General features: G+C 44.2%; 4 protein-coding genes across 5 annotated transcripts; 2 read left to right on the top strand and 2 right to left on the bottom strand.

Moving 5' to 3' along the window:
• Positions 1–376: 376 nt before the first annotated feature.
• LOC130514419 (myosin-11) lies at positions 377–6,109 on the bottom strand. Its single transcript, XM_057013995.1, has 11 exons — positions 5,997–6,109; positions 5,607–5,667; positions 4,773–5,082; positions 4,590–4,683; positions 4,379–4,454; positions 4,093–4,202; positions 3,627–3,862; positions 3,380–3,546; positions 3,214–3,306; positions 593–3,146; positions 377–515 (listed from the first exon to the last, which is right to left on the bottom strand). Exons 1-10 carry the CDS (start codon positions 6,014–6,016, stop codon positions 1,911–1,913), a joined length of 2,403 nt encoding a protein of 800 aa, XP_056869975.1. The 5' UTR covers positions 6,017–6,109; the 3' UTR covers positions 377–515; positions 593–1,910.
• A 690-nt stretch (positions 6,110–6,799) lies between these two features.
• Positions 6,800–9,238, top strand: natd1 (protein NATD1). Its single transcript, XM_057014018.1, has 3 exons — positions 6,800–7,007; positions 7,592–7,710; positions 7,886–9,238. Exons 1-3 carry the CDS (start codon positions 6,911–6,913, stop codon positions 8,000–8,002), a joined length of 333 nt encoding a protein of 110 aa, XP_056869998.1. The 5' UTR covers positions 6,800–6,910; the 3' UTR covers positions 8,003–9,238.
• A 233-nt stretch (positions 9,239–9,471) lies between these two features.
• Positions 9,472–12,128, top strand: tmem11 (transmembrane protein 11). The gene is made up of 2 exons (XM_057014011.1): positions 9,472–9,617; positions 11,150–12,128. Exons 1-2 carry the CDS (start codon positions 9,487–9,489, stop codon positions 11,664–11,666), a joined length of 648 nt encoding a protein of 215 aa, XP_056869991.1. The 5' UTR covers positions 9,472–9,486; the 3' UTR covers positions 11,667–12,128.
• Positions 12,129–13,195: 1,067 nt separating this feature from the next.
• clcn7 (chloride channel 7) lies at positions 13,196–23,029 on the bottom strand. 2 transcript variants are annotated; one of them, XM_057013996.1, is made up of 25 exons: positions 22,763–23,029; positions 22,045–22,092; positions 20,838–20,903; positions 20,449–20,514; positions 20,199–20,331; positions 19,771–19,880; positions 19,343–19,423; positions 19,173–19,235; positions 18,958–19,041; positions 18,524–18,617; positions 18,054–18,118; positions 17,850–17,966; positions 17,706–17,760; positions 17,555–17,615; positions 16,834–16,975; positions 16,571–16,664; positions 16,324–16,496; positions 16,151–16,202; positions 15,893–16,020; positions 15,609–15,694; positions 15,183–15,315; positions 15,046–15,105; positions 14,779–14,955; positions 14,603–14,683; positions 13,196–14,495 (listed from the first exon to the last, which is right to left on the bottom strand). In XM_057013996.1, exons 1-25 carry the CDS (start codon positions 22,874–22,876, stop codon positions 14,409–14,411), a joined length of 2,370 nt encoding a protein of 789 aa, XP_056869976.1. In that variant the 5' UTR covers positions 22,877–23,029; the 3' UTR covers positions 13,196–14,408. The 2 variants fall into 2 exon arrangements, with proteins under 2 accessions (XP_056869976.1, XP_056869977.1); XM_057013997.1 differs by lacking the exon at positions 22,045–22,092 and having other exon boundaries at positions 22,763–23,005.
• Between the last annotated feature and the right edge of the window lie 169 nt (positions 23,030–23,198).

Raw genomic sequence — 23,198 nt, 5'->3', positions numbered from 1 at the left:
TTGCTGCTCTTGGAGCTGCTGGTTCAGCTGCGAGTTTTCAAGGCATTTCTGACTGTGTTGAACTGACAACACCTCCAGCTCCCTCTGCAGCTCCTGGACCTCACTGCTGAGGAGAAGGAACGTCCTGCATGCTCATACCAGCGTCGCACAGCATATGAGGTGGAATCAGTTGAGACTAAAACCGAAGCTGTGAAGGTGCCACTCACTCATATTCGTCGTGCACTTGTGTGACATCAACATCATCCTGGGTGTGTGGATTCCTCCCCGGCTCCCATTTGAGAGCTGTCCTAACGGCAGCGACGGCTGGGGCGCGACCAGAAGTCATGAGGGCTTTTAAACCGGGTGAGTTCGTGAAGATGGTGGGAGCATTTCTTACCTGCCGCCATCTCCTTCTGCAGCTGCCGATCCTTCTCCATCAGAAGTGCTGCCACCTGCTGGTCATGCTGCTGCTGCAGATCCTGGATCAGCTGCATGTGCTTTTCCTCTAGAGCACTGAAGTCTTCGTCAGAGGAGGCCTGTGTTGAGGTTCAGAATTAATCTGTTGGCCGGTAGGGGAATGACCTGTGGGATGAGGGGATTAGGTCTTTGCTACCTGAGGGTCCGTTTGTTTTCTGAATCCTTCGCCGTGCACATGCTTCATTTCTTCTTTGTGGATTTGCTGAAGTTCCTGGACCTTCTCTTCGAAGTCCCTTTGCAGTTTTCTCAGCCTTTTCTCATGAAAGATGTTGATTTCCTGCATGTGTTTTGGAATTTTCTGGCTCATGCAGTCTAGAAACTCCAGCTCTTCTCCTGATCTGTTGTTGTCCTCTCCAGGTGCACGAGGTGAGTGATTCAAAGCTGCCTGCTCATCCTTTATTGAGATACCTCCTCCTCTGCCCTCCTGCTCCAAGTCTAATTTCAGCCTTTCGGATAAAAAAATCAGCCTCGCTTCTTCCAAAGTCCAGTTCAGATCGGCTGCAGGAGCATTTTTCCAGGCATCATCCACGTCACAGTGCCCTCCGCTATCGTCAGATATCTCCCGGACAAGTTGCTGCAAACCTTTTACTCTTTTCTTTAACCTCGATAAAAGCCTCTCTAACCAATCAGGCTGCGATCCATTTCCACCTGTTTCCGGTCCTCCTCTGCTCTTCCATCCATTTTGGCGCCTAGCTCTTCATAAGAAGCTAACTCTGGAGGGCTGATATCTGCCAGACTCTTCCTCTGATGTTGGAGCTGCCACTGTAATTTTAAGGCAGAGTAGATGAGCTCAGCGTCAGCACAAGCTCGGCTAACAGGTCCTTCTATCTCTGCCTTGTCGTACTCGCCTCCCTTTTTTAAGTTGATTCTTTGACTGATCAGGCTCTTGAACTTGTTAGTCACACCCTCCTCATCTTCTTTTGCCGCTAAGGAGAAGAGTTTGGTGGTGGCACGCTCGCTCTTGAGGAGACACACCATGTGTTCTATTATTGATATTTCATTTTTCAAATATCTCTCAACACTTTCTGGGCCAGTGCAGCTCTTGGCGGCGGCTGCGGTCTCATCGCTGAGGATCTTGTCCTCTCCATTGCTAATGTCGCGCGATTCCTGCTTGTGCCTCTCCGCATCTCTCTCCCCCTGCTGAAGACAGGCGGCCACGGTGGCGAGCTGTTTCTCAAAGTCTGCAGTGTCCACCGGAGCCCAGTGGAGCCGCTCCCTACAGGCCTGGATGATGTTCAGCGCCACCTGGAACCTCCCGATCAGCGACCCGCAGCAGCTCTCTGTCTCCTGTGCGAAGTGCTGGTTCTTCTTGGCCTGACTGTGGAGCAGCAGACTGAGGTGCTGAGAGGAAGCTCTGCTCTGAGTAAGCTGGGAGCAAAGAGTCGGGTCCTGACAGGAAATGCCACTCTGGTGGGCCTCCAGTCGTTGCATGATGTCCCACAACTTCTCCTCAGTCAGGAAAAGCTTGCTTTCAAGGATTGGATCACAGACATAAACCTTTCTTGGTCCTCTTCTGTGCAGGCAAAGTCTTGATATGTGGAATCACTGGAGCAGGAAGTGATCCTGACACGGTGAGGATCATCTGAAACGTTGCTGCAGTCCACGTGGCTCTCACTCTGCTGTGCAGGTTCTGACGGTTCCTCCTTTGGCTGTGGAGGAGCACAACTAGCACCGCTGAGCAGTTCGTTGAGCTTCACTTCTGTCTCCTCCAGGCTGTTCCCCAGGACCTCCATCTTCAGCAAAACCTCGCAGAGCTCCTGCTCCTTCTTGTCCAGCAGTGTTTTGTAATGATCATGCATGTCCTGTGTTTCTAACTCCTTTTGCTCTGCTTTCCTCAAAGCCCCCTGCAGCTCCTCACAGACCTTCTCGTGCGCGCTCTCGAGACTGTGAAAATGCATCTCTTTTGTCTTCAGGCGGGTTTCTAGCTGATTCACCTCCTGGTCTGAGGCAGAAAACTGGTTCTGAAGCTCTTGACAGAGATGCTGGAGCTGTTCTATTTCTTCTTGGAGTTTCTTCCCACCAGTGACCGCACACCTGAGCTCCTCCTGAAGCTCCTCTTTGGCTCTCTCCATCTCTGTGGCCCAAGCCTCAGTCTTATTCATGTTCAACACCTGCGCTTCAGCATCATCCAGCCTCTGCTGAAGATCTTTCACATGCTCTTCTGCCTGTTGAAGACTTGTAGCCAAGCTCCTCCGTTCTCTGTCCTGGCTGGCTTGAAGGAGCGTGAGGTGTTTCTCCAGGCGAGTTTCCTTCTCAGCCTGGGCTTCCTCAGTAGAGCTGAGTTGACGCGTCACTTCTTCAAGCTGTTCGTGCAAGCGCTCGTTCTCCTGCTGGATAATGGGTAAACGCTCTAAGTCCAGCTGCAGCTTTTTCAAGCTTAACTGGGCCTCCTTCTTCTGCTCCTCACTGATGTCGAGCTGCGACTGCAGGGAGGCAATGCAACGCTCCCACTCCCCCTGCAGATCGAAGAATTTCCGACGGTCTTGCTCCAGCTGGACTTGAGCGAGCGCCGTGGCATCACCTGTGACCAGTAACTGGGCTTGTTGAGCCAAGAGATCCACTCTTCGCCGTAGTTCTGCTTCTCTGGTTTCCTCCTGGTCCCTCTTCAGCATCTCCAGCTCTGAACGGAGGTCATGGTTGATCCTCTGGAGCCGTAAAATCTGGACTTGGTCTTGATTTGGACCATCGTTCTACAAAACAACAATAAACTGTGACGTAGATTGTTCTGCCAAACGGCCCGAAGTGTCATCGATGTACCTGGGGCTGACTCTTCCTCTCTTGTTGAAGTTCGACCTGCAGACTCTTGTTCAGCTGCTGCAGGCGAGACAATTCCTTCTGTGTTTGTTCCAGCTGTTGAAAAACAGAATAAAACCCAATCAGGATGCTTCGGTCTAGCAGAAAAACTGGGGAAAGTTGGTCTCACCTCCTTCATGAGTTGCCCAGTTTGCTGCTCTTTGCTCACTTTCACATCATCACAGGTCATTTTCAATGAAGGTTGTTGCACTTCGCTCTGATCGTCTGTTTTAACCTGATCCTGCATTTGCAGGTCCGGCTGTTCACTTTGATCTTTCGACAATGGCTCCATGTCACCTGTTGCACAGGTCAAAGGTGCATTGAGTTAAATGTCTCGTATGTGATGAAACGATACCTGGTGTTGCTCAGCGACTCACCCATCAGTGCGCCAAGCGTGCAGACATCGTGGGATACGACTTCACCCTCGTTCACAGGACTGGTCAGGGGCCTCTCGGAGCTTCCTTCTGCAGTCCTCTGCTCTGCTTCTGCCTTTTGTTGGTTTGATTCTGCTGCACTGTCTCCGGGCCTGTGCAGAAACCCTTTTTCTGCATCCTTTGCTGAATGTGAGTGTGGTAGCTGTGCTTTCTGTGGAATTGTCTCCTCCGCTGGCACGCTGTTACAAAAGACAAATGAAATGATAAAGGATACACTTTTGCATATTTAATCCTCTAAAGAGTCACTTACACCATACTGTGATATAGGACACTATGTACACATGCCCTAGAAGAACGTGAGTGCCTAAAATCTAAATATAAACATTGAACGCAAATCCGAACCCACAAAAAAAAGCTCTTCAAGGTTGTAAGAAAGAACAAAAATGTCAAAAAAAAAAGAAGAATTTACCTCGGGATATGGGGGTCTAGACTGGGCCTCACATTCCTCAACACTGTTTGGACCCAGTTGCGTCTCATCCCAGAGGTCATAGCACAGAGAGAGTAAACACCATCTCTGCTCTGCGGAAGCACAGAACTGATTCAGCACACACCAATGATAACATCAGAAAGAATAAATACAGGTTTGCTGAGTCACATTGATGCTTTATAACAGAATTATAAATACAGAGAGTTCTCGTCATTGTTTGCTGCTCTTTTTTAAATAGTTACTGAAGCATGTAAAGGGTAAAAGATACCTGTTTATTTCCTTTCATGCCGTTTGGAGCAACTCCATCAGAGGAGCCGCTTGTCTTCATTGGCTCTTTATCCTCCCTTTAATGACAAATAATCAGTGTCAATCACAGTGTTTTGGTTATTACTGATTGGAGATCATCAGACAGCCTTATTGTTGATTCAAAATGTATGATGGAATTTCAAAGCCGTGAAAAGAATAATAATCAGAAAAACCTGGTATCATCCTCTGATGAAAACAGCTGGCCAGAGCTAAAAGCTTTCTTTTCCATCCTTTGCCCTTTTTTCACTTGTGAGTTTGAGCCTCCATCTAAGAAATTTAATTTAAAAACCAAACCATTACTAATTTTGAAAAAAAATAACACAATGTTCTGGAAGAATCTGGATGGATCCAGTTACCGTCTGTGGTGGATCTCTGGTCCAGTCTGCTGAGGGAGCGGCTGCTCCTCATGAAAGGAGCTGCAGAGAGAGAGGAGGTGTGCAGGGATGAGAAGCTCCGACTGGTGCAGAGGCGGAAGCCGGATCGGGCCGGCCCAGTTGCCTGCCGGGTGATCTGGTGGCCTGCCCCGGCCTGCCGGTCGGCTCGGCCATCACCGCTGACATCACCGTTCCGGCTGAGACTCCTGCTCCGTCCGTGAGCATCCAGGGTTTTGCTGTTGCCCGCCTGCTTTCCACCACGCAACGCCGGTGCTGCTGAGGATGCTCGTTGCTTTGAGAGGAGAAAAGCGATGGAAAACACAAAAGGGTATTTAAATGATTCTGTCAAGGTTTCAGCAGCCAAACTTCCTGCTTGACCCCATCCCAACTTGGACTCTTTGACCCAATCTCGCCTGGAGGGAACCTTTTTAATCCTCACAAGAGCAGAGAGCTCTTAATTTGCTTAAGCACCAACTGACAGGCGCCAAGATCATGAACCTAATCCAAGCTGCCGTGAAAAAAAAACACCTGATGTGCCGACGCTGTCAAACAGTGACTTTATCACACACAGGAGGGGGAGCGAACTGATTTATAACAAATGACCTGACATTCAGCAATTAATGGCTGAACTCCATGAACACAGACCTGTTCAGACAACAGACCACAGGAATAGGCTGTTTTAGAGGCCAGGAGGAGAGTGACATTTATTATTTAAACATCTCTGTGGATAGCAAAATTCACTGTTTAAATGATGATGTCATTACAATCTCATGAAATATATCAGTGCTCTTAAATCATACCATACTTAAAACATACCTTAGCTCCAGTCTTTTGAGTCGGTTTGACAGTTTTAGAGTCTAATGGGGACTCGGGCCACCTGTACAGAGACCAAGTCACTCATCTGTGTCATCCTATATTTACTGCACAAGTTATAAAATGGAAAATGTGTTTTCATTTGGCACCACAATGACCACTTTTGTTGGAAACGTTTGCTTCTTTGATAAACATGCTGCAGAATCAAATACACACATCTAAAAGCCTTCAAGATGTTTAAATATATTAGGAGACTGAAGGTTATTTTACATCCTATCAGAATTTCTGAACTGGAAGCCAAATGATTAAATTTAAACAAATATACTCTAATAATGTGCAACTAATTAATTAAGAACTGAGTGCATGCAGCATAAGTAGATGCAAATAGCTTACCGTGGTGCTCTGGACATCATTTTTGCAGATTAATAAAAAAAAAAACCAACTAAACTAAACAGACCTGGAACAAATGAAAAAATAACTAATTATATGAGAGGAGTGCTGTCCTCTCACACTGGCTGGAGTCAGAGAGCAAATCCCAAATGGCTTTAAACAAGAGTGTCGTAAACAAGCGCGCTCACACACACACCCAAACACCCAAACACACACACACACACACACATTTGCAGACAGAGTTGACAAACTCTATTAGAGTTTCACAGGATTAGGCCAACAGCTTATCAGGATTACTCCTCCTCTCCTATTTTGATGTACCTCCCCACAATGTCTACAAATACATCAAAAAACCAAGTTGGGCTTAAATGAGAATATCAAGGATATGGCATCTTTGTCTGAAGAGAATGATTTGTGTGCACTGGAGGTGCATTCATGCAGCTGACATGGACAATCGTGAGCAGTTCCTGTCCCGAACTATAAATATACAGTTTAATCCATGAACTGTGATAACAATACTGAGAAAATAAAATGATTCTAAGATTAGTAATAAGGGATTGTTTCAGTAATTGTGACATCAGCACTCCTTGTCATTTTTCCATAAAAATGAATGTATAAACCATATCAGCTCTAAATTGGAAGCCAGAGAACACAGAACAGATTTTATTTGCAATTTTCTGCACCCAGAATCTTTGTGTCTTTTTCTTGGACATTTCGTTTCAATCTATAATGGGTTTTTTCTAGTTTTCCGGAACTGTACCTGTGCTGTTTAATGCCGGCGCTGATTGGTCGACCGCGACCACGTGACCTCGCAGCTGATTCCGTCGGTTGGACTGTTTTGCCTTCACGGACAGACGCTCCTGGTTAGCATCTCAGCCCAGCTGCGAAGCCATCACCGATCACTGCTGCATCCAGCCATGGCGCAGGCTTCACAGGCAAACGTCGACGCGAGCAACTCTCAGATCCGCGTTGAACACGATAAAAAGGGTCGGCAGTTTTTTATTCGGCTCAATGGTAAGTTTCCTGCACTAGCATGTTAGCCGGCTAAAGTTAGCCTCGGTTTTCGTGGAGCTTTCTTGCTTTTACTATTACTTTATCGGCATCGTTCTTTTATTAATAGCATTAGCTGTTATTTTAGACACGGTGGCGTTATTGGAGTCTTTTGATTGGAATGTTACCACTAATTTTGGCTGTTTTCGTCCTCTGCTCTCATTAGCTTGACCGTGCTGTTCTGCCACAGTTTTCTACATGCTGAATATTTTCTACTTAGAAAAAGAGCTTCTGAATGACAAGACCTGAAACGTGACCTAGTTTATATTCAAAAACAACGTGTCCCCCTCTCTTTAGTTTCTCAGTTCCATCAAATAACTGCAATTTAAATTTTTTGTAGACCCATGTATATCCAACTATTCAAGTTTTGTTGTACTATGACTTGAAATCTAGTCGGGTTTCCTATAACTGTACAGTCATGACAGGTTTTTAGGTATGCCTGTGGCAGCCACCTCAGGGGTTAATAAAAATTACATCCCGCCATCTGCATACAGTCTTCATATGCATTCATAAAACCATCAAAGGTTATGATTAGTTTCTGTCCTCAGGGTCCAACGATCGTGCAGTTCTGCTGTATGAGTACGTTGGGAGGAAGACCGTGGACTTGCAACACACTGAGGTTCCAGATGCCTACAGGGGAAGAGGAATCGCCAAGCACCTGGCAAAGGTACTACTTGTAATGGAGCATAAACATGTTCTATTTTAACAGTCCGATAGCTTCGTTCAACCTTTTTTAAAGAGTACTTCAACATGTCTCATGATAAGATCATTTGGACAATAGATCACATACGAAAAGTCTTTTGTCTTACTGTGAAGCCATTTTAATGCTTCTGTGATATCAGGCAGCCATGGACTTTGTGATGGAAGAGGACCTGAAAGCTCATCTGACCTGCTGGTACATTCAGAAGTATGTCAAAGAGAACCCTCATCCTCAGTGCTTCATCCATAGTTCTCAGTGACCCTGCACGATGCTGTGACAGATGAGGAAGCAAAAGAGTCTTCCAGGGGATAAACAGTGTGTTGCAACATGTTTTGTCATCACAGCTCAACATTCAACTCAGGACCTTCCAGAGATTGATAAACGCGCCAATAAGATATTCCAGGGATGAAAGATCTTGTAGTGTTGCCATTTGCGAGCAGAACAGTGAACCGAAGGGTCACGTGACAGGAGACAGGAAGTGAATCAGCTTAGCGCGGCAGGTAAACAACAAGATATGGGTCTCACCGGAGCTGACGCCTGTTACCTCAGTCAGCAACCTTAAGGAAGCATCTGGAGCACTGTCTGGAAGTGTAAACACGAAACAGATGTGAGTCAAACGCCATGTTGCAGTTTTGCTGTCCTCCTCGGGGCTCACTGGTCGCGAGCAGCGCCACGGGAAGACCGACCCAGCTGTGTTTCTCCATGATAGTTTGGATGGAAGCCGTGTGGTTTCAGTGATGCTCCAGCTATGATGACTTTCATATGTTATTCCTCTCTTTTCATTTTCGCTTGTTACAAAATTTTTTTTTTTTTCATGGGTTTAAATGCTAATTTAGTAGATTGCGAGTTTAAAAAAAAAAAAAAAACACTTTAGACATATGTTTGATTGGTAAAGGGTAATTTTCAAATATGCATTTTTATTTCTGAGCTCTTTTGTTACTTCTGCTGTAATTCTTTACTGTTCTTTATTGTTTTTATTTAATTACATCAAACAGAGACAGAACCAAAGAAACAAACCACCTTTGAGAAAGGTATTCCCCGCTTTATATGTTTAATATTAGGCAGGAGCAATTACATCAGAAACGAGTCACTGTGACACTAATGTGGATCAATTTTATTCAGACCAGCAGTTCAGGGACTTTATCTCCGGTAGCATCCATCCTTCTTCACTCATGCAGGAAAATGAGACTGATGGTGGTTTTTGCAAGCCAGTGTGAAAACATTCTCTGGTTTTCCTTATTTTGGATATTCAGGGACATTTGCTGTCGACAATCTCGGGTGTTAAAAAGAGAATTACTTCCAGTGACTCATCAGGCTCTGGCTTTCTCAGCTTCTCCTTAGAATATAAACACAGGAATCCACACTCACTTTGAAATATTAAGGTGTTCATCAAAATGATGTCTGCAGCATTGGTCTTTCCTATATGTACCAACCCTTGTAATTTTTTGTCTTTTTTCCATTTCCTTACAAATAAATAACAATACTAATCACTCTATTCATGGCAGAGTAATCACTTGAATGAAAAAGATGAAATTGATCCTCTATCAATAATTTACCTTCCATATATATTCCCGTTTGGTAAATTATTTGAAGTTGCATACAGTACCATGTGTTACGACATCCAAACGTGTCCATAGCACACGATATGTGGTTTTCAACGGTCTGAGCTGTCAAAATTGTATGGACCGCGTGCCCGTGTCCCGTTGCAATGTGGGAAATGTGGTCCCAATTTCCAACCGTGATATGCGCGACACCGCATTACGCACAACGTTACCCAAAATTCTTGGTGTCGTCATACGTCAACAGCACTGCGATTGTAACTCCAACATGGCGTCGCTGGGAAGGAGGCGCGGTGTCCCAGTAAGCAGGGAGAGGTCAGTTACTTCACACCCCGTCATTTAGATAAAATGGATTTTGTACAGTGCGTGAGTGTTCGCATGTCGACATGCGCCGAATTTCAAGCGTTCGCATTGCTTGGGGTTTTAGATTAAACCTCACCGCGGCAAGTCAGAATATTATCTCATGCCTAGCTAAGGTTAGCTGGCTACCGTGGGCAGCTAGCTGATGCTAGCGAGGAAACAAACCAGCCGCTCATGTGATGTTTGGTTATTTCACATGACGCAACTGTCCGTGCGAAACGTTTAGCATTCGGCCATGCGGGTGTGCGAATGCGGGCGTGATGTGGCGACCCTGAAGCGGCGGAGCCAACATTGTTGTCCGCTTTGGAAAATGGACCTCAACTTAGCTGGATAACTCTTAACTTTCTTTTAAGCTAGCCAACGCTGTCTGCACGCTTAGATACACAATGTTCCCCGCGGCGTAATCTTCAACGGTTTAGCTATTTTTTTAAAAGTATTCCGAATACCGTTACATTTTCCCTCCGTAAATATGTACTATCTATGAGGATGGAAGCTGGCTAACAGTAGCCATTAAATGTTGAGGTTGTTTGTCAACATGGAAGGCCTCGGGGTGTTGACATTGACAAATAATAAACAAGCATTCTTGCACAAGTTAGTCAATATGATTGTTGTAATTTAAGTGTAACACGCAGTCGTTGGTTGCAGCATAAAACATAGATCTATCCTTTATTTTAACTTTCTGGTGACGTTAGACAAGTTGGTATTTCATCCTAGTTTGGCAATACAATGATGCAAAATATGAGGATGTTAACAAGCAAATCAACCCACCGGATATATATTTTTCATAAGTAGTATACAGAATGTTAGTAAAAGCTAGTATAAAGAGAAAGAGAAACTTTTACTTCAGTATCTGTTACTAAAAGATCTCACAGCATGATAAAGATGTTTCAAAATTATATGGGACCTGCAAAATAGAGGCAATTATGATAAAATAATAACAAAAAGATACAAACATTTCAGGCAGCATGACGCAATCGAATATGTCTACTTATCAGTAGTTAATATGCGCTTTCTCTCGCTGTCCGTACAAGTTTACATGCAGATCTCACTTGAGCTGAGCATTGATAACTGACAGGAACATTTCCTCCTCCTATACACTAGGGGGCGATACACCATTGCTCAGTGGGTTGAAAAGGCCCCTTTCTAGTTGGCATCTTATGTCCCAATAATAACAACTGGAGCCCGGCAGCTTGGTTCATCGTGATGTACGTGTTGCTAATTATGCAGATAAAATCCTCGCTGTTCCCTGAGGTCGTGATCATTTCGAGAGATGTTTTTTTTATCGTGGCGGTGGAGCATGTGCACTTGTGTTGCCTAGTTTAACTCTAATTCTGGCATTTACATGCTGGAGAAAGTCGGGTTCCATTTGCAGTACCTGGGGGTCTTGGTTGGATACGGAGAACTTCGATATCAGTCGGACTGTAACAATTAAAGCTTGCTTAAAGTCTCCTGTAAACATACTGACCGCCGTCTCTGTTTCTCCACAGGGGAGCGATGACGGCGACAGACTGCTATATTGTGCACGAGATCTACAATGGTGAGAATGCACAGGACCAGTTTGAGTACGAGCTGGAGATGGCACTGGAGGCCCAGTATAAATACATTGTTATTGAGCCCACGCGCATTGGAGACGAGACGGCCCGATGGATTACCGTGGGCAACTGCCTGCACAAGACGGCCGTGTTGTCAGGTACCTCTTGCCTCTTGACGCCGCTCTCGCTGCCCTCCGAGTTCTCCCGGTATGTGGCGTTGCCCGCTGGTGCCCTTAGCGTGGCCTGTGCTGCCCTCTATGGGATTTCATGGCAGTTTGACCCCTGCTGCAAGTACCAAGTAGAATATGACAGCCAAAAACTGTCTCGGTTGCCCCTGCATACGCTCACCTCCTCGACGCCCGTGGTACTGGTGCGCAGGGACGACGTGTACAGAAAGAGACTCCATAATACGATAGCACTGGCCGCCCTGGCGTATTGTGCTATGAAGATCTACGAACTTTATGCTGTTTGAGTGCACTCTGATGAGAGGCAACAGAGGAAACGAAGAAGAAGAAAGAAATGGAACCTATCCTCTGCCCCCCTGACGTGAGAGAAGTGGAAGTCGTGATCAGGCCCAGCATTTAGCACCACACATGGCGGGTGCTTCTGTTTTGAACTTTGATCAGAGGGATATAGTTAAAACTAGCAGGAACAGTGTTTTTTCTCTTGTATTTCCTTTACTTCTTTGTGACGACAACCGCACACTTCTGTCTGTAGTAGCCTTGCTCCCCCCCCCCCCCCCCCCCAGTTGTCTGCTCTCCTGACTCAAGCTAGTGCACAAGGGTCTGACAGCAGCTCCTCTGCACTGAAATGTATCCAAGTTGAAATGACAGCCTCTGAGCTTGTTTCCTGTTCCCCTCATAGTTTTACTGTACCCCTTTCTTGCTGATCAGCCCATCACCCTTTCATTAAACATTAGTATATTTTCAAAACACTCTTTTGTATTTTATTTAGATTAGCGAAGAGAAATTCAAATACAAATTTCAGAATTATGTCTGAAAACAGAAGCTCCAACAGCGTTTCGAAGCACTAACTAGGTTTAAGTTACTAGAACTCATCACCTCCCTGGGCAGACAGTTTTTAGGCGAACACCATCGCTCAGATAACGAGAAATGATATTTTGTGTGTCGTTTTGTTATCTTGAAACAGTAATTGATTCGTTTCTCTCAGTCTGTCCCCAGACTATCAAAGTGACATATTCAGGCAGGTTATTTCAGCAAAACCCCAAAGATTGGACGTCAACATGTTTGTTTAGTGGGCACACAGGAGTCAGACTCGATCCATCGGCCTGTGCGAGTGGCTTTTTTTTTTTTTTTTGGCTCACTAATTCATGACATGAGGCCAGTTCTGGGAAACTTCCCCCCACCCTGGATTAGCTTCTTTCTATTGAGTTTTTTGTTTCAGCTGTAAGTGTCATCCAGGCAGCTTGGCCAGGGTTCACCACCTCCAGATAAGAGGAGAGGTGGCCCGGCTTCCTAATCTGGTGGGGATCCCTGTAAAGGATCCCTGTAAAGGAGCCTGGATGCTCAGTGCTTGTTAAAGGAAAGGCTGTTTTAAAACAGATTGGTAAAGCCAGAATGCAACTATATTTTAACCAAAAAAGCAGAACAGTCAAACCAAGAATAAATGTGAAAGGTTTTAAATGTCACAAGTCTTAAAAACAGAAATGTTAGTCATTTAAAGTAGTTGTGCTGCTGCCAAATACAAATATCCAGGTTCAAAGCAACAAGCACAGCAGAAGTGGCTTCATCTGGTATTTGTGGTGCTGGAAACAAACGTCTGCAGACTTCATGGACATTATAAAATATTATAAAATATAAAGAATTTTCGAATCTGCCAGCTTTTCCTTCCGATTTTGGCCACCACTGCAGCGTAGGATGCTCCCAGTTAGATGTTCACTGATCAGTAGAGGAAGTGTTCATTAGAAGTTCCTAAAAATATATTTGAAGTTCGGGCACCATAGATACAAGTTTAGGCCAATAATTAAAACAAAGACAAGAATAGATACATCTGAGTTTTATTGAGGTTTATTTACTGGTTATAAAAACTGATCTAGATTTTAATCTGTGCATCAAAAGAAGTGGACAAAAATCAAACAGTAAAAGCACACATACAAGCCAAAAATAACACTGATGATTGAAAGGTTAGATTTCCTCATTGAACAGAGTACCTGTGATTGCGCGGGGCCCAAACACAGCAGGGTCCGGGTATAAAGCCGTAAACAACATTTACATTCACTGGAGCTTCAAGAGACACTGGTGGAGAGCCGTCAGATTTCAGTAGTACGTTAAAGTGCAAACATCGAAGGTGTGTAAAGAATAAATACATCTTTTTACTCACAGTAGTACAAATATGTATAGGCTGACAGGAAAAGGTGAATTCTATTAAGTCTCGCTGAAATATCTCATGTCTGATTATGATATGTGGAACCCCAAACTAAAAACAAATAAGGGTTCATTAATAAATAACATTTGCTCAGTGCAAAACTACAAAATAAAGGGGGAAACCCTTCCCAACATGATCACCCGAGACAACAATCAGTGAAGTTGATGCTATATACGGACGCTTCAGCAAGATCAAGACCAGCGTCTTCTCTGTAAAACTGTACCGATTGGTTAAAACGTTGATGTCTGTTTTGGTTTTATGGGTAAAAACTGAATGAAATCCTCAGCACAGGCCGATCATGACGGCCAAAACTCACAATCAGCATGAACTTGTTGTTGCATCCATGTTCTCAGCTGTATGCCACAGATGGCTGATGGGGTTTTCTTGTGGCCATTAGGACCTTTTGGCTCCAGCAACAACAAAGACTTTGTCAGCTTCTGATGGTGTCTGAGACGCTGCATAGCAGGAGGTCAACGGCTCTAGTGTCTAATAAAAGATGCTGTGCAGTTTTATTGCCTTTATACTTCAAGTCGCGGTCGGTACCTTTAAATTTTTGTTACCTAAAAGCATTTCTAATGTCCAAGTGAAAGGTTTCTACAAAATGGGGCTAACACACTGCATAAAATCCCAATTGACACCTACTTTTCAAAAATAACTGACCTTGCAGGAGTCCGTTTCATCAAAAATCCTTAAATTGACCATGATGTCATAAATCTATAAAGGCAGTAAAAGAGGAACACATCTTAATATTATCAATGTTTTTAGGCACTGTACGGGGCATCAGATGCTCAGTCTCAAGAATCTGTGTGTGTGTGTGTGCGTGCGTGCGTTATGTCTGGGCCAGCTGAAGCTCTTCCAGGCCGTGCTTCCCTAGATGATATCTAGCCAAGTCTTTCCTGGTCACCAGTCCGACCACCTTAAAAACCAAAGAGAAGTTGAGTCTAGAGTACGCCACCACTGAACCAGAGGGATCACACTGGAAATGCATTTTACTCCCAAGATGAACACAACCACCACACCTACCCTGTTCTCATCGTCCACCACCACCAGATGTCTCAGCCCCAGCGCTCGGAACAGCTTGAACACACGAGGCAGAGATGTTTCCTGCAAACAAATCCCTTCTTTTTAAACTCCTTCAGCTCTACTAAAAGTTAGCGTCGAAACTAAGAAGCGATCCTGTATTTGACTGCATTGCCCACCTGTGGTACAGTGTACGGCGTTGGGTTCATGAACTCGGTGAGGTCCATCATGCACTCCCTCTCGTCCTGGGAGACGTGGATGCTCTGGATCGGGGGAAAGCGGGGATAGGCGTCCCTGAAGTCCTTCAACTGGAGCTTCCTCTGCGTCAGCCGGGACCGAGCCAACTCTACAAACACCTTTGGAGGCAGCGACCAACACAAAGTACGTTTCAGGAGCCACAACGATTTTTTTTTTTTTACAAAAGGTGCCACAACTGCAGATGTTACCTTGTGCTTGAGAAGAACGATGAGCTGAGAGCGGAGAATCAGGCCGCAGAGCTTGGCTGGCTGAAAGAGAGAACATCAGCCTGTCACATGACCTCCAAACAAATTCAGAAAAGGAAGCCGGGGCCGTTGTGAGGTACCTCGTCACCACCCGTAACCTGCACGACCACTGGGAAACCGTTGTGATTGGTGGACGTGTTGCTGAGGGTGTCCACGATGGTTCCCACCTTCTCAATTCTGTTCAAACATGTCACTGGAGAACTCATCACCTCCCTGGACAGACAGGTTCAGACAAGGATGAGATACTACATCACAATAAACCCTGCTCAGGTCCTCAAAGGACTCCATTTTGTAGAGGAAGAGGAGCCATAACATCAAGTCTACCCAGAGCTCATTGACTACTGCTCATTACTACTGTCTACCACTAGAGGGAGACTGTCACGCTTTTATCACTGAGTCCAGGTTGATGTTTCTGCTGCATACAAATGATTACAGAGACGAGTCTCCTACATTTACCTAAGACTCTTAGACCAGTTATCCGATCAGAACATCAGGAAGGTGCTTACCTGGCCGTCAACCAGTGGGAGGTGCCAGGAGCCTCCCCGTGTAGGAAGGGAACACTCTGCAGCTTAATGTGGATATCGTAGAGGCCCTGAGTCAGCACAGAACATGTCCAAATTCAATATATATAAACTGTATACATCAGAACAACACTTTTGCCACTGTAGTATCAACAACTAACTAGGATTAACACAACTAATGTTACAATGTTAAAAAAAACACAGGATGAAAATGTCAAACTCCTTATTTACGTACCGACACGTGGGCAAACTCTTTAATCTTTCCTCACCTCTACAAAGTAGTCTCCCACTATTTTCGCAGTCATGAGGACGAGCATGATGGGAAGGCCGTAGGTGACATTTCCTGTTGCCTCCACCATGATAACAGTCAAACTCAGAGTCATCCTGACGATGCCACCTGGAAACACCTCCGTGTTATGACTGTACAGCGGCTTCATATACTGGTAAAAATGATAGCTACACAAACACACACACACATTACTTATATTTTTTGATCTATTATGAGGATGAGGACTAACTTTACTCACCTAACTGAGCTGCAGCTCCGATCAGGGCATATTTACCAGGGTCAGCCCAGATCTAAACGAAAACGCACAAAACAAAAGTAAATGTGAACATCTGGAACTATAAATGTCACTCATGATAATCCATTTAGCAATTGTGTCATGACCCAATTCTACATTATAAACTGCGCACACACCGAGCCAGTGGACGTGATGGAGGCCAACAGTATTCCACACAGCCTCCCCCAGGCTGCTCCTATAAGCAGAGACGGGATGAAGACCCCCGCCGACACCGCCAGGCCATACGTCCAACACGCAAGGAAGAAATAAGTCAGAGTGAACAGACCCAGCGTCAAAGGGTTGTAAGTTCCTTTAATAGAGGGAGAAACGCGTGATGACGTAACCAAATGGCTTCATCGTGTTGCAGCGAGTGAAAAGCTTTACTTGGCTGGTTGTGGAAGAGACTACGAACGCTCCTCTCTGGAGTGTTGAAGAAGGCCGTTGCCATTGAGTTATATTCCCCATCTGCACAGAACAACTGGGTCGGGCAGAAAAGAGTGAGAGGACAAGACAAAGACGTGTATCACCGTCTGACTTGACTGGTTTTGGACCTATTGTACTAACAAAGCCAAGAAAGATCAGATTCTTTTCTTCTGGCTGCTAAAGTAGGTGAAGTTTGTGGAAGGTGTGTGTGTCCGTGTGTGTACCTGCAATGGGTACTCCTCAGAGTGCTCTGACCCCAAAGGCTGGCAGTCGTTGGAGAAGTAGATCATGGTGAAGGACACTGTGGCCGTCACTGCAGCCACCAGCATGGCCTCCATCACTTGCAAACAAGGGCGATGAACATACCTGCGGCGCACAAGCACGAAGGGTTACAACAGCGCGGACTTTCCTGGGTGATGAGGTCAACGCAGCTAGAATAAAAACATGAGCATTTGGGTCATGTGAGACTATTAATAAGAACAAAACCGCTCAGACAGGAACCTGTTGTACACTGCAGCTAGCAAGGAACAATCACCATAATGATTGCTGCTGTTAATGCAAGTCCTTATCCCTGGTAACTTTAAAGAGGCCTTGAAGTCCGAAAAAATAAGCACATCCCAGGTGGTGTGACTGTGTACAGCTTCAAAACCGATCATGTTTTTAATGCTAAATGTTTGTCTAAGTAGTGACGTATCAACAATACTGTTAATGTCAAAATATTGCCGCTGTAAATATAATTACGGTCTGTCAATGGCGTTATGCTCATGAGCCTAGTTATTCTTTATTCTTAGCGAAACTCATTACTTCCTCATCTTGCACCGCGCCCTTCTGTTGACATGCAAAGACTGCTGCACAGCCCTGTTTCACTTGGCCCACTGCTGACTCTCCTCACGGAGGTGTGATCTAAAGTCATCGTTGTGTGCTAAAGCCCCTCCTTCAACCTACCTGATCCTAAAAATGGTCAGCCAGTAGTTGAGAATGTTAAAAAGCGCCCCGAGCAATCCACCTGTGCAGGAGATGGAAATGAAATATGCAGCAATCAGGTTTGCATGCATGCAGAATGATCACCAGAGACTATACTAGTGAATACTTTTACCTATAGCTCCCATTGCAATAAATAAGGGAATCTCGTAGAGGTTGTAGGCCACACTCTGAAAAAGGGACAGAAATGACACCAGGTTTGTTTGTTTTTTTAACAATGACAAACCAAAGCTGGCAGAACGCTGGCCCGGCATCTCACCTCACTCTCAAAGCGTCCAAAGTTGATGAGACCTGGGTTGGAAAGATCTCCCGGGTTGTTGTTGTAGATGCTGAGGAAGAAGTTGAGGGTGAAGGTGGAGATCATGGAGGCAAAGAACTGCACACAGAGAAAACAAACAAACAAATCAGCATTATCGTTCTGCCTGAAATTAGGTTAAAGGGCACACATAAAACAACCACTTACTATCCGCCACGTCAGCATCTGGTTCCAGAAAGAGGCTCCTTCCTCTAGAGAGAACAGAACTCCACCTTTTCATAGGAAAATAAAATCATGACAAATGTCATCATTTTTATTTATCTAAATGATAAATATGCCAATGCCATAAACTATTTATTCATTTCCTTGTTTGCCTTGGTTGGCTGCTAACAAAAATCCATTAAATAGACAGCCTCCTGCAGACCTGCACTGTAGATAATGAGGATTTATAAAGACAGTTTAAAGCTGCAGCTTATTTACAGTCAGAAACAGACAAAAACTCTCTGTCTTTGTCTCTGGGTGAGCGGATTCAGAACTCAGACACCGGCTGCAGGAGCCGCACCAACGGCAAAGAATCGCACGTGAGCGCTGTCAAAGGTGCAGTGATGGAGCGGCTGTGTGACGCTTCCTTCGTCAAACAGCATTATAAATCGTGCCAGTGGAGGTGTTTTTCTTACCAACTGGTGCTCCAAAAGCAGCAGAAACTCCAGCGGCTGCTCCGGCAGACACAAAGTCTCGCTTCTCTGTGTCTCGCCGGAAGTATTCAAACATCTGTAAATGCAGGAACGAAAAAAAGAGATGCATTTATAAATATTTTAAATATATACACAAATAATAGCTACGGGTGAAGAGGCCTTCAAATGATATGAGCTTAATGAAACCACTGCTACAATGTAGCTGCATCCTTATTTCTGTTGCTCTGTTTTGTGTATTATTATTATATACTGTATGCTGTTCTTATTGTGTGGCTTTAACACCCATTAAATGAATTAAATTTACAGAACAATCCTGTTTGTCTGCATTAGTACCGTATAAATTACTTAGTTAATCTAAACTATGTAACTATACAATTTAATGAAATGATAATAAGAACACACAAACACACACAGACCTTGAAGTCCTTCTTTAAAGATGTGCTCCTGCCTTGGGAGACTCCTGCAGCTACAACCGCACCAGAGTGAATCATGGGTCCTTCCTAGAGTTCAAAAAAATTTTTAAAAATGAAATCTCACAATCCTGAGTAAAGCTAATCCTCTCCATCAATATAAAGTAATAAATAAACTCCATTTTCAAATGTTCTCCTCTATGTGGAGGGTTTGTGTCTACCTTTCCAACAGCAAGGCCGCCAACCACAGAGCAGATAACGCCGCACACTTTCACCAGCAGAGTCTGCAAAAGTCATGGGATGGTAAAGGCTGAACTGTGCCGAGTGAGCGGAACGGTTCCTGTGGATTTACCAGGAACCCCCGCGATGGAAACGTGCCTTATTTCCGTACCTTGAGTCGTACCACCCTGGGAATCTTGACTCCATTCAGATAACACTTAATCTGTGGAATACCACTTCCTGCTGCAATTGGCTAAAGACCAGAATATAAAAACATTAAAATGTGCATTTCATATGACAAGAAAGCAGTTTTTAATGTGCTGGGGTGTTAAAAGTAAAACAAGGAACAACAACTAATAGGTTATCACATGATGCTGCATGAAAAAGGACACATATGAACAGAATGTGAGTCAGTCTGGCTGATGGAGAACTAGAAAAATAAGTTCCTAGTCAACTAAGGTTATACAGGCTAGAACAGAGAAGTGGAATTCATTGTTGTAATGTGGGACAATTAGATCAGCTAATCAGCATGTACTTCCATGTCTGTGGCAGATGAAGGCCACACACAGACCAAAAAGGTGGGACTGAAGATTTTCTTACCTCGAAAAATGCAACTATGATGGATCCCAGCATGACAAAAACAGAGTTGAGTACCGCCCAGAGGATGAGAGAGATAGACAGACCCCCCACCTCTGTGAACTTATCAATATCTGGGAGAGGTCACTGATCAAGGAAACTCCCGTGGGGCTTTACACCAATAGCCAGCAGTTTGGTTCAATTTTACACAATTAAAGGTGTAAAATATGGTTAAAAAAGCAGAATGACCACACAATCAGTGGTTCTCTCCCTTTTTGACCAAACATTACAGATTGCATTTTTAATCCCATAATGCGTAAATTAAGCTGTTCTTTCAGTTATAAATCCGGCGGTAATAATGTAACAATCCTGGAGTCAGCTTGAGTAAAAACCAGTGCAATGACTTCTGGGCTGCTGTGGGTCTTAATAAGAACAGAAATAAGTCAGGATACTCTCTTTGACTACTTGGTATTTAATCCCAGCCAGTTCCTCCACCACGATGTCTATAAAGCAGGCAATCAGACCGGTGAGGAAGCCGATCAGCCCGCACACCACCCAGCGACTGATCTCCAGACAGCGGAAACTCTGAAACACAAGACAGAGGAAAAGGGAAGAAAGAGGCCAGACGACAGTTTTAAGGGCTTGCGCACGGTACTAATATGTGTTTATGTGCTTTTACTGGTTCATTCCCCCACTATTTACCATATAACTCATCCTCCTCTCCTCTTCCAGAAACAGCTGGTTCTCGATGTTATCATAGTCCAGACTCTGGAAGAACAAACATCACCTTCAGTCTGTAATTAGACTGGAACTTTATAGCACAAATAAATCTTCATCAGGTTTGTAATGCTAATGATGACTGCATCAACCCCAACCTGCATAAGTTTATTGCCTAAAGTCCACCACTAAAAATCAAACATTGACTATTATTGCGCACACAGTAGCAAAAAGTTTCAAACATAGGAGGTTTTAAGAGGAATCTTTACTGAAATGTATCCTTGACATTCAGCCCATTTGCCCGGGGCCACTGGGCAACAAATGTAGGCTGTCAACTGTGGACCATCAGCAGCAGAGGAATCTAACACCTTTACCTCGTATTTCAGTGACAGCAGCTTTTCATTGTGAGGGATCTCTTTGGGCTTTCCTCGCTGAGACTCCTGCAGAGAAACATCACATTAAAAAAACAGCCATCCCCACACTGTCACTCACCGATGACCTCTGACCTGCTCAGTCATGTGAGGAATTCCCTGACAGCAGAACAATCAAACATTCTAAATCAAAGATGACAGCAGCAATCAACACAGGACTTTTGAATGTGAGCACAATGACAAAACCGAGGGAAAGCTTTGACAGTCGTGAGGCATCTAACGCAGCACTCTTTCATTCATTAGTGAAAACAAATGAATTTGGAAAAATGTAAGCGTTCCCTCCAAATCTGTAGAATAAAGTAATGAAAAGTTTTGATATTTGTCCCCAGACAGTTTTATCAAAAGAGTAGACAGATGCATTTGGCAGAGCTGCATCATTTTAACTTGACTAAAAGCGGACACTCTTTTCCTTAGAATTGAAGGAAACACTTTTGGGAGCGAGTGCTTTGGAAAACACGCGAGCTGCAGGCAATGGAAAGACATTTACATGCAACACATGCACAACAATGCAGAGAAATTGTCTAGAATAACTGAGCCAAATCACATGTGTAACGACTCACAGCAAAAGAGGGAACTCAAGGTGAAGAATGTAGCCTGTACTGTACTTTTTGATATTTATTCAGAAAACCCAAAAGGATCTACACAACTGAATCCACCCAGTATCCTAACCCATTTATGACTTCAAATTTACAAAGAGGATGCTCTAATCCAGACATTACCAAAGTAATTGATTGCATTTCCGTCTGTGGTCTTGTGACAATTCAGATATGTACAAACTGATCATTGTTGAGACAAAGCATGAGCGCTTCCAAACGCCTTTCATGCACACTGTACGAGTCAACTTGCCCATTCAGCAGGAAGTTTCTACAACTGAGGTCAAGCTAAATCCAAAATTTGTTTCGTACAAATCAGGCCTCAAATTTCCAAGTTAAAAAAAACAACAACAACCGAGCACGACTACATCACATGATTGTATTTAATAATTCACAAGTGTTTAAGAGGACCTGGTGGGATTCTCAGGCTTTATTAGTGTTAAAATGATTAAGGAAGTAGTTTTAAAAAATTAAGCTTCTAAAAGTCTTGATGTTAAGATGATCAACACCAGGGACAAACAGAAAAAGCACAACACGACTTTGAATCTGGACTTTACCTCTTCTGACGTCATCTCCTCCAAATCCACCGTGCTGAGTCTGCCTATCTGAAATATACTGTCCTTTAGAAAACTCCAGACATCACAAGCAGCAGCAGAAATACTGTGTATTCCTGAGTGGGAAATTCCCAGATGTGGTTTAGTATCACACAGGTGCAGGTGCCCAGTTAAAAGGCTCATGACATGGAGGATAATGGGAACGCAATCCTGTAACCAAGAATTTGTTTTAAACAACTCAATGTTGTCTTTTTGCGAGGTATTGAGATGGACATTGTAATGCCCCGGAAATATCTTTATTTCCAATAGCGTTAAAGTTAATTACATGCCAGTTAAACGTGTTTATGGGTCCTTAATGTGGAGTATTACAGTTCCAAATAAGTTGCAGCAAGGACTTGCAAATCATCCGCAATGTGATGATTAGTTTAATCAATCTAATTACTTAAATCACGCAAGTAATTACATCACTGGTCACTGAATTTGTTTGGTGCAGTTACATTCCATTCCAATACCAAAGTTTTGCCGTTTTAATCTGCAAGCATATGATAAACACATGAAAATACATTCCAAACCCTAAAGTAGTGCAGAGGTTTTGCATCAAAACCCATTAACAGCAGCAATGATCAGTGCCGAAGGATGCACTGGCTAATAAATAGATGTCACAAGAACTTTCTTGCTACACACAGCTAGTGTGCTAAGTTAGCCAACATGCTATCTGTACCTTTGCGAGATGCCTGGACAGTTCGGAACCGTTCAGCAACGCTGTTTCCTCCCCTGCGGCTCCGGACTCGTCGGCTCGACTGGACCACGACACTTTCTTCGTGATGTTGGCCATGCTGGCCTGAGTTTGACACCAACCTAAGCGTCGCTATTTTATTTCATCAACGCAGTTACTGTTGGCTAAGAACTGTTTCAGAGCCTCATCACAATGCTCCTGTAACTCGTGACGTTTCGTAAGGATCGTACGCGGGGACAAAAATGTCTGGTTTGCGCATTGAATGTTGGGACTTGTAGTTTTAGGTTATTCGCAATTCTTGACGTTTGTGATTGCTTATCATTATATACACGGCGACTTGCAAAAACGAGGAGCACTATTTCAAAAACAAGATACATCGCCATGATCTGTGCAAAACGAATGGTTTTTAAGAGTTGCAGGA

The sequence above is a fragment of the Takifugu flavidus genome, chromosome 18, assembly GCF_003711565.1.
Source record: "Takifugu flavidus isolate HTHZ2018 chromosome 18, ASM371156v2, whole genome shotgun sequence".
Taxonomy (NCBI): Eukaryota; Metazoa; Chordata; class Actinopteri; order Tetraodontiformes; family Tetraodontidae; genus Takifugu; species Takifugu flavidus.
Note: the sequence above shows the minus strand (reverse complement) of the source record. Positions and strands in the feature narration are given on the sequence as shown.